The sequence below is a fragment of the Mytilus californianus genome, unplaced genomic scaffold (assembly GCF_021869535.1).
Source record: "Mytilus californianus isolate M0D057914Y unplaced genomic scaffold, xbMytCali1.0.p SCAF_15, whole genome shotgun sequence".
Classification (NCBI taxonomy): domain Eukaryota; kingdom Metazoa; phylum Mollusca; class Bivalvia; order Mytilida; family Mytilidae; genus Mytilus; species Mytilus californianus.
In genome coordinates this window covers 18,072,625-18,083,692 of record NW_026262637.1, presented here as the reverse complement: position 1 = coordinate 18,083,692, position 11,068 = coordinate 18,072,625, and the positions used below count along the sequence as shown (strand labels likewise).

General features: G+C 32.9%; 1 protein-coding gene across 1 annotated transcript in view; it reads right to left on the bottom strand.

Moving 5' to 3' along the window:
- Window positions 1–8,231: 8,231 nt before the first annotated feature.
- Window positions 8,232–11,068, bottom strand: part of LOC127725570 (RNA-binding protein 28-like) — a 45,087-nt gene continuing 42,250 nt past the window's right edge. Inside the window, exons 19-20 of the mRNA XM_052232627.1 lie at window positions 10,730–11,065; window positions 8,232–8,454 (exon numbers count right to left, since the gene is read on the bottom strand). Of these exons, the coding sequence (XP_052088587.1) occupies window positions 8,332–8,454; window positions 10,730–11,065 (459 nt within the window). The 3' untranslated portion in view covers window positions 8,232–8,331. The remainder of the gene's footprint in view (window positions 8,455–10,729; window positions 11,066–11,068) is intronic.

Genomic DNA, 11,068 nt, shown 5'->3' with positions numbered 1-11,068 from the left:
TATTCTTCAGCTATCTAAGAATAAATTTTATCGCACACCAACTATCTTATTTGACAAATTCACCGGGGCCGAATTGCGAAACCAATATCCTAACTGTGTATTGCTACCTAATGCCTTCAGCGCTCGACCTTACATCTACAGGGCTAGACCATACATCTTGAGCGCTAGACTTTATTTTTCCAGCGCTTACTTAACATCTTAAGCTCATCAGCGCTAGACTTTACATCTCGTTTTCTAGGCTTTAAAAACTACTACTCTTTAATGTCTACCAACAGGACTCGATCATACAAAACTAATGCCAAAACAAGAAAGAAGCTATAATGACAACCACTATACAGAGGGTTCGCGAATTTTGACGGTCGTATCAAATTGACAATTAGTTAGTTGGAAGTTTTATTTAACAGAAAATCTCAACATTATTCAAGAATATTACAACCGATACCAGACAATATCAACCTGAATACTTTATAAAGAAACTAAGGTTTCAACTCCCTCAGGCAAAGTTGACTTTAGATGAATTTGGCTATTTATTTTACGTATTTTTGACATATAGCTCTTCAACGGTTTCGGTACTTATACATTCTCGGATTTCAAATGTTTGGCTTTGAGCGTTCCTGATGAAGGTAAATCCAGAAAAGCGCTTCGGACGCATGAAATTATTAAACGTGTTGTTTTCAATTTTTTATAACATATTCAGCTGAATAATATATTCGTAAAGAAATAGAAAAAACTGTTATTATACGTTTATAGTGACGAAGAAGAACACTTATATACAGATATATACGTTACGTATTGATGAACTCATTATCATTCTGTCAAAAACTCACTGAGCTGGCCGCACTTACCTGCGGGAGAAAAGTCATTCCGATGTCATTTTAAATTCATTGGTCCGAGTAATGAACGAGACAAGCTCTCATTTAGTTATCTATGGCATGACATTCTCCTAATTAACAAAATATTTACAGATTGACAATACATTGATGAAAAGTCGACCTACCCTATCTAAATTTTTGATATTTTGTATCAGAAAAGCTCAACAGGAAGTGCCATTAAACTTTTTTTTATCGCTTAACCATTTGGTTGAGGTTTTGATGGTTTACCAGGCTTGTTTACGGTAGAAAATAGTTTTGATCAGCCGATATAGGTATAAAAATGTGCTTTGTTTTTTTTGGAATGCAATCAAGACATTTGCTTTTCCTCAATCTAAAACTTTCAAGTGGCTCTTCATCGCGATTGAAATCCAGCTATCACATTTGTTTAATCCCTAATTTAAGTAGCATCATTGCAAACAATAATTCATATTATATTTTATTATCGTATTCAATAAACCGGTTAACCTTAAGTATTGACAGTCGAGATAATTAACGTTACATAATCGGAAGAATACAGGGTTAATGAACAAATATCTATTTTCATTACCTGCTAAGAAAATTTCAAAAACACATTAGTGTACGGTTAATGGTTGATGATACATGTAATTAGATAAATAATAGCTCTGGGGGATTCCTCTAACACTTATAATGCTCTAATAACTTCCCTGTAATACTATAGGCATGTAGGCTGAACGCGTTATTGAAAAATTAACGACTAATAAAAATAGGCTTTGTGATCCAGTGGAAAATATCGCATGCATGCATGTTCAGGGTGAGAACAAATTATTAATAAATACAATAGGTCGACCGGGATGAATTAAGGACGGGCTTCTTGATCTGCCGCTGGAAAATGAGGGTGTTTTAGATAGGGATAGAAATAAAGCCTTGTAACGTGCCATATACGGACCCGTCAAAGAGTTTTAGCAAGGGTTCTTAGCGTGCAGACAGCATGGCATTCTCTCTCTTCACAAGGCATTGGATTCAACGTCCCTACTCTGACCAGACGTGTACTGCGTATTTGTACATCCCGCACAGCCAAACAGACGCCCTATTCTAGCAAGGGTGTTACTGTCGGTGAGATTGAGACGAAATTTGACTATATTTATGTACCCAAGTCGACGTTAGAGTACCCTAGTCTAAGGGAAATTTTCAATAAATAAGAGAATATGAAAGGTCTGCGATCAATATCTATAATATAGGTATAAGAAAAACAAAAACACAGGTACAAGCATTGGCGGATCCAGGGTGTACCGTATCAAAGAATGTTGAGTTGATAGCAAGCTCTAAGTATTTTCCCCGCGGACATAGAAATTATGCCTCCTTCTATTCTAGTATTTGCTGCTGTATTCGGAGTAGATCTATTCCCGTAGCTACACGAACAGTACAGAAAAACATAAAGGTTGATTCGGTCACCTAACAGGTCTGTGATTACTATAACACAGATTTAATGTGAAACGGTTTCCGAGATTATTCCTTGTCAGCAGCCATCTGAAAACTTCTAGTAGGTGCTATAGAGATATAGAAGAATTTGACGATAAAGACCAACAAATAACAATTTTAAATGGTTTGTTCGAGTTTGGTTTCATCTAGCTGATACTAGTAGGTCATACTACTATATACTATGACCTTGTAATGACTGTAACAAACCAAACATAATCTAGAACCGTTTTAAAACATTCAGATAAATATAAACTCTTTTCCAGAACGTTTATAGTGCCATCAATTGATTTTTAGAATGATAAAAAAGGATTAAAGAGCTTTAAGCACTCATACTGTTGATTCGGTACCATTTAGTAGAGCATGGGTCATCAATTATTTGTTTAGCTGTGAAATTTCATTACGATATGTTTACATCATCATGGATTATATTGATTCTGTTAAAAATATTCTCCAATGTGCAAACATTCAGCTGTTAATGATGTGATTCCTTCGTGTTACAGCAATACAAAACACTAGTCAAATCATTCTTATGGCTTAAATAAATTCATACTGTCAAAGCATTTGTTTTTGATTATATTTGCTCAGTGGTATACCATGACTTGCCGTATTTTCTCCCGGATCGCGAAGTAAAATCACGATAGAAAATCGTGAATTTTGAGAGGTCATGTTTTACTCGGCTCTCAATTTTGTCAAAATTTACACCTCCCATTTTTGTTTTTACATACAAAAGGATACACAGGCAATTGCCACCGATTTTTGTTTACCTATATACCTTAATATAACATCAAGGTATATTTGTATTTTTTCAGAGACGAGTGCCTGTGAAGGGATACCAACAACAAAGCTTTTCAAATGTTTCCCCCATTATTTCACAATTTCAAAAACAGTCACACAAACTAAATACGTTATTTCAACAAAATATATTAATTTCTAGAGTTATCCAGAAAAGCATAGTTTCTTATATTGTATGTTTTTTATGAGTAATTGTTCAAAATTTCCCTCCTCTTAATAAAAATTATTATACGTTTAAATGATTATTGCCTGGATATTCATGTGTACCTTTGTTTGCTCATTATGTTTATATAAATTCAAGATAACTATTAGGTATGAGTATAAACCAACACTTAGCAATTATTTCAGAACCATACAACAGTTAGATATATACAAAGCAACGAGTCCTTCTGCAGATTAGAAACTAAGTCTAATATTATTTGCCTTTATGAAAGGGTTAGTTACCACCTTGTCAACAATCTTAAAGAGAACAAGAGGCACATCTGTACCTGTATCGCTCACCTGGTGAAATATTTCATTAGTTTGATAATTAGGACTTGTATATGAACGTACCACTGTTAATTATCTTTTTGTTGCTACTCATTTTTTCAATTTACATGATTAACATAGATCGTATGGTTTTTCAGGTAACAGCCAAAACTGCATAAAAACATCAAAATCAACATTACAGGGGCAATAACTCCAAAACGGGTTGTCAAATTTTCAGAGAAGATAGATCTCTTCATTCTGATCATTTTTGCAGTAACAATTTTGTACATCCAATATTAATGGATTTTTTTTTATGTTTCTGTTATGGTTTTGGTTGGATAATCTGTTATGTCTTATCGGTTGTAGTCCAAATAATTATAAAATTGCCTTTCCATACCATCGTTGATTGCATGTTAGTTACGTAAGCGCGTCACTGTTTTTGATATCCTGTGGTGTTTTTCGTTGATGGAATATGTTCGTTGTTGTTCTGTGGTTTGCATGTTGTGTAGACTATTATATTATTTGTTTGTGCGTTTCTCTGTTATGAATGTTCTTGCGTGTGTTTGTGCTGTATTTCTGTCACGTAGTATTTTAGCGATATTTTTTAACATTGTCATAAAGCGGAAGGTTTGGCATGCCATGAAACCAGGTTCAACCCACCATTTTTTCTTAAAATGTCCTTTACCAAGTCAGGAATATGGCAGTTGTTATCAAATAGTTCGTTTCTATGTGTGTTGGCGTTTGTTTTTCTTGAACTTCGGTGTTCCTGTTGTTCCTTTGTTTTCCTCTTGTAGTTGATGTGTTTCCCTCGGTTTTGGTTTGTAACCCGGATTTGTTTTCTCTCAATCGATTTATGACTTTTGAACACCGGTATACTACTGTTGCCTTTATTTAACCTAGCTCCTATAGCTTTCAGAATAACAGCCAAAAATGTATTATTTCAGGGAGAATAACTCAACCGGTTGACAATTTTGTCTCAAATTTTCAGTCTATAGATTTTGTCTTCTGATTATTTTAGTATTTTATACTTTTAATCTAGCTCCTATATTTTTCACGATAAAAGCCAAAAACTGCAAAAAAAAAAATTTCAGGGGCAAAAACTTCAAAACAGGTCCACCCATTTTTTTCCAGTTTTCAAGTTTTCCACATTAACAGTCAATAATAATTTTAAAGGTAGATACATTTTTTCGTTCTGATCCTTTTTGCAGTTCACACTTTCAACCAAGCTCCTATAGTTTTCACAATAACAGCCAATAACTGCTCCAATTTTCATGACGGATACATCTGGTCATGCTAATCATAGTTTGCAATTTACACTTTAAACATAGCTCATACAGCTTTTGAAAATGATAAAATCAACATTTCAGGGGAGATAACTCCAAAAACAGATTCTTTTTTTCCATAATTTTCAGGCTAGATAGAACTTGTTGTGTTGACCATTTTGACCTTGTCAGTTTTTTTCTCTAACTGCTTCAGTTTAGAGGTATAAACAAGAGTGCACATGCTGAAATGTCTCGCCTGTTTTACTGCCCATTGATTTTATGTTGAAAGTCTTAAAGATAAAGGTTTTACTACAAGTATCACATAAACTTAACATATTTAAAGATCTGTGACACTGAGGTCACGGTCCGATTTTATACTTACCAGACAGACATGTTCAATACACCAAATATAGTTGACCTACTGCTTTAATATAGTATTCGAACCTGACCAAAACACAAAGTTAACATTGACCAATGAGCCAAGAAAATGAGGGGTGTGCTCTTTTGTATTTTTAAAGTTATGGTGTACTTATTAGTGAGATAACTTCTCTTATGTGTGCCACATCATTCTCTCAATTTTAGGCCAGTTTGTGTACTAAAATTCTAATAAGTCGCACACCACCTATTCTTGGCCCCCATTTCTATCCACGTTTAATTTTGCACTTTCAAACATTTATGGGTGGGAATAATATACTGTTATTTACACATCAAACCATATTGGTTACCGGAACTTTTGAAATTCAGAGTAGATCTATAACAGTAGCTACACAAACAGTACGGGAAAACATAAAGGTTGATTCGGTCTGAGATTGCCTATCACAGGGTTATAGTAGTATCAGAACAGATTTAATGTGAAATTGTTTCTGAGATTATTTTTTGACAGCAGCTATCTAAATACTTCTAGTCGGTTCAACAGCGATATAGATGAATTTGACGATAAAGACCAACAATTAACAATTCTGAATGGTTTGTTCGAGATCAGTTTCATCTAGTCACTAGGTCATACTACTAAATATATGACCTTGCAATGACTGTAACAAATAAAACATAATCTAGAACAATTTTAAAACATTCAGATAAATATAAACTCTTTTCCAGTACGTTTATAGTGCCATCAATTGATTTTTAGAATGTTAAAGAAGGATTAAATAGCTTTAAGCACTCCTAATGTTGATTCGGTACATTTAGAAGAGCATGGGTCATCAATTATTTGTTTAGCTGTGAAATTTCATTACGATATGTTTACATCATCATGCAATTATATTGATTCTGTTGAAAATATTCTCCACTGTGCAAACATTCAGCTGCTAGTGGTGTGATTCCTTCATTTTATGGAGCTTTTCAAATGCTTTCAGGTTTGATAACTCCAAAACAGGTGGAACGATTTTTTCCCACAATTTTCAGGATATATAGAATTTGTTAAGCTGACCATTTTTACCTATCAGTTTTTTTCTCTAATTGCTTTAGTTTTAGATATATAAATAAAAGTGTTGTTCGGCCCCTTTTGTCTTATTTTAAGACAAGGAAGCCATGTATGTTGATCAAACTGGAAGAAAATCACATAATTTATAGTTGAAATCTTACAGGTGTAGCAGACAAACTTTGGTTTCAAGCAATTGAGCAGTTTCAGAGGAGAAGATCTTAAGACGACTGATGGAGGCATAGTGATGAGAAAAGCTAAAATGGCCTTTAAGCCAGTTGAGCTAAAAATGCATGTCTCTGCATAGCTCTAACTCAATACAAACAAATGTTACAAACACAATAATGATGGAGTATAGTCAGATTATTTTGAAAGAGTACCATCGCCATATTAAAATTTATGTAACAGCTTGGTAAATTAGAAGGCCTTAATTTTTATTTAAAGGAGACATGACAATCATGATGACACGATTTTTAATTTTTGTTATAAAATTCATATGCTCAATTTTCAGCCACAGTTAAATCCATGCGTATAGACAGTTGAAGTCATCAATCATAATTCATATAAAATATTTACTAAAATTTTGCAGCTTTTAATTTTATAAGTTTATAATTTATATAGTAAACTATGATCTTTTTTTTCTATTTCATAAAGGTGAAAGTAATCTTAATAGGGATTAGGTTTTCTGGACAATAAATACATAATTTAATCAAAGTCTAGTAGCAACCGAATAATTGTTTTACTTACTGAAAAAATAAAATTCTTCAAAAAGTCCACTTTTCAGTAATCATAACAGTGTTTGAAGATGATTGTGGTGATTGATCACTATGCTTATGGAGGATAAATACAGTTTGATTTCCCAAAGTCAAATTTATTTGCATTAACAGATGCACCAATATTCCTGTATATACATCTCTTTATTTGAATATTGCTTTTAATATTAAAATAAGTTCAATATCTTTTTTTTTTAAGTAGACTACAATGAAACGCTGCTGAAATTTGATTCTTCATACTAATGCTAATATTCTAGGGGAGTTAACTCTATAGTGCAAGTGTTCATTCAAGAAATATGGTTTGCGCACTTTAAACTCACTGGTTTTACTCATCTTGTAATATTTAATTTTTGGTCATTTTAAGAGAAACATATTTTAGCTATGTCATGATATCATTTGACAGTGGACCAAGAAACAAAAAAATAAAGTAAATTGCTGACTATCCAAGTGAAGTTTCTTGTATAATGAAATAAGTGTGGTCAAACAGGTAATTATAACCTCCTCTTCTGGGCAAACATTATCAGAATTCTAATGTACTCATTCTCATCCCATTTAAGGCTAAAACAGGGAGAACTTGAAATTAAAAAAAAGAGGAACCTTCGTTAAAGACAGCTTATTCCCATGCCAATTATCAACTGTCTTAATTTTTTTATTTACATGAGTCATTAATGAAGGTCAAGGTGAACTAATTTTAGTTTGGACATTCATCACATGATGCATCAACTAACAAAATTGTCCCGAGCTGCACAAAATATATTAACCACTGGACATTAAGCGACATACAATCAATCAATCAATCAATCAATTACAGAAACTAAAGCATTGACTGGGCTATAGCAATAAGGTCATGCAAGGACTTCTCCTGTTTAGGAGGTAAAACCCTTGCTAAAGTGGGGCATCTGTTTTAGCTGTGTGGAATGTATAAATTTGCAGCTATGTCAGATTCGTGTAGGCAGGGTAACATTCTCTCTGCAAGTTAAAGAACCATTGCAACAACTCTTTTGAGGGGTCTGTAAAATTGCAAAATGTCTGCCCCATCCAACTTACTTCATTGCCAGTGGCAGCACAAATTCCCTGCCCTTCATCCAGGTAGGCCTACCAACAAAGAAACAAACTAACAAATGAACTAACAAGCAAATGTAAACTAATGGATGAAACACTATATCCACCCCAAATATTGTTGATCCGAGGGATAACAAGTGAATAATTAATTACTGTTTTTATTTTACTACTAATACAGAAGTTATCTAAAAACAATACTTAAACAATAAATATTTATTTTTACATGTTAAAATAAAATCGTTTCAATTATCAAACCATTTAGATGTTGCTTTAGAGGACATAATTTTCTGTTTATACGAGTTCACAAGTTTATCAAAATTGTCTACTTTGATTGTCTTCTTTTTCTTTTTCTGTTTAACTGGACTCTGAAATATAATGAAAGATTAATTACAATATCATGATTGATTGATTGATTGTTGGTTGCTTAACGTCCAGTGGCAAATATTTCATGCATATTCAGGACGATATCATGATTGAAATATTCCATCTGTTTATCTTATGACTATACACTTGAATAAATGACGAATCAGTTTTGTGGTATTTTTTTATTTTAAAAAAAAAAACTTTCTGATATTTTGATTACTTGATATTTGGCCAAATTTTATCCTAAAGCATTCTATCAACAATTATATTATATTTAAGCTACCCTTATGTATGTATTGTCAAATTTCTTATTGCTAACTGTAAATTCAGAATTTTTTGCATGCATTTATTATTGCGTTTTTTGAACAATGGACAAAATTATGAGATTAAATATTGTGATTTCAGTAAATTTTTCATACAAATAATGCTATCAGAATTTAAAATACAAGTTTTTACTTTTGTGATCTCTATTCCGTTGCAATTTTCGCAAAAACATAAACAAAAACATCGCAAATTTTTCTGAATTAATTTTACAGTATTCTGGTTTAGAAGTGATTTTTTTCATTTATAAGTATTATAGATTATGATAACATATTTGTATTTGGCAAAACCTCTCAGAATTTTGGGTCATCAATACTCTTCAAGTTCGTACATTATTTTGCCATTTTAACTTTTTTTATTTAAGCATCACTGATGATTCTTTTGTAGATCAAACACACATCTGTCATACAAAATTTAAAGCCTGGTATTTATGATGAGTTAATGTATTACACTAATACATGGTTTTGAATACAGATGTATAAATTTCAAGATTATAAGAAAGATGGATGAATGGACAGTAATTTAGACTGATCAGAAGATATTAAAATTACTCCCTAATTAATTCAGTGATTAAGCTTTACTGTTAATGAACAGAAAAAAAAACCAGTTCTTTAAATATTTTTAGAATTAATTGTTATCAATATATTAATCTTTGCAGTTAAACAAGTAAAATGGTACATACAAAAATATGTACACAAGTAGAAGATTTAAAATAACAAATCATTAAACAAAGAACATGCAATGACAACATCTATACAAACACAGATGCCTAAAACATCAATTCATTCAGAATATATATGAGCCTCAAATCTATGTCAGGACTCAAATCTATGTCCTTTCCTCAAATCTGTCCTTTTTTATATTGCATCATAGATGCCCAAATCTATGTCCTACCTTTCCTCAAATATATGTACTTTGCAAAAAACACATTAAAGTCAGAGTCAGAAGTATATGATGTCCTTGCCGCAAAAGAACGATGGTGGAGCAGGACACTATCGTAGATGAGTGATACAGTATATAAAGCAAGAGGAAAAAATAAATATAATAAAGTCCTATTTTTGGAGAAAATAAAACAGATGTATGGAAATTGCCTGAAAACAAAGAAGGTGCTTAACATGCTTGTTGGGGAAAATATCAGTTAGATCTCATGGCAGTCTTTTCTTACAGGATTCTGGCATTAATAAACCTCATCGCAAAAGGATTGAGGACACATTTGGCTAGATAATTGAATTGTGGGTTTAATAAGTTTAGAGGACATAGACTTTTTACACGGACATAGATTTGCTAATGACATAAGGACTAGACGGTGGTCTTGTTGTAGCTTGTTCGCCTCGAGTGCAGGAGGTCGTGGGTTTGAACCCCGGCCGAGTCAAACCAAAGACTTTAAAATTGGTATTTGCTGCTTCTCCGCTAAGCACCCAGCATTAAGGAGTAAGAGCAAAGACTGGTCGGCTGGGAGTCAGAATAATGTGTCAGGGTAAGGTGATAGTCTTCCTGCGGACTGTTACTTTGTGAACTAGCACGTTAAAAATCCGGCTCAGCGTGTCGGTCTAGTACAAAGCAGGGTTCATATTCATATTACATTAAAATGTTCTCGTCCTGAATATGCATATTAATTTGCCGCTGGACTTTATTCAGCCATCCATCATCATCATCATAAAACTAGACACAGATTTGAAGTAGTACTTTTTAAACGGACATAGACTGCGAATGACGTAACAATAGGACACAGATTTTAGAAAAGGACTTTGAGGCTTCTAAATATATATTGACTGTAAAGGCATTTATTCTTGTATTCTGTTTTTTGTGATCTATTGCATAGGCTTTTTTAATGCATGCTTTAATCACATTAGTAAGGAAAAAGATGCATTTCATAGAGTACTAAAATTAAGGATTTAGGATTTTGATTTATTCACTTAAATTTGTACCCCATAAATTAAAGTATTTTTATAGTACCTCCTTGTGTATCTCTTGTCTGTGTTCTGTCTGTTGTCTGTGTTTTCCTTGGTGTTGCTGTTCTGTCTGAGGTCTGTGTTTTCCTTGGTGTTGCTGTCCTGTCTGTGGTCTAGGTTTGTGCCTGACTTTTGGTCCATAGTGAGTAGGAAGAATATTTTTTATACTGCTGCCGTCAGGTAACTTGACATTTCCAATGTACCTTTCTGTTATTTTCTCCTTTTGTTTACCCATCTTATTCTTTTTTCTCTCCTTCTTACTGTTTGTTACTGTGTCTTTTTCATTTGTAGTATCATCAGTTTTTACTGATTTCTGTTGTTTTAGATTTTTCTGTCTTGCCTA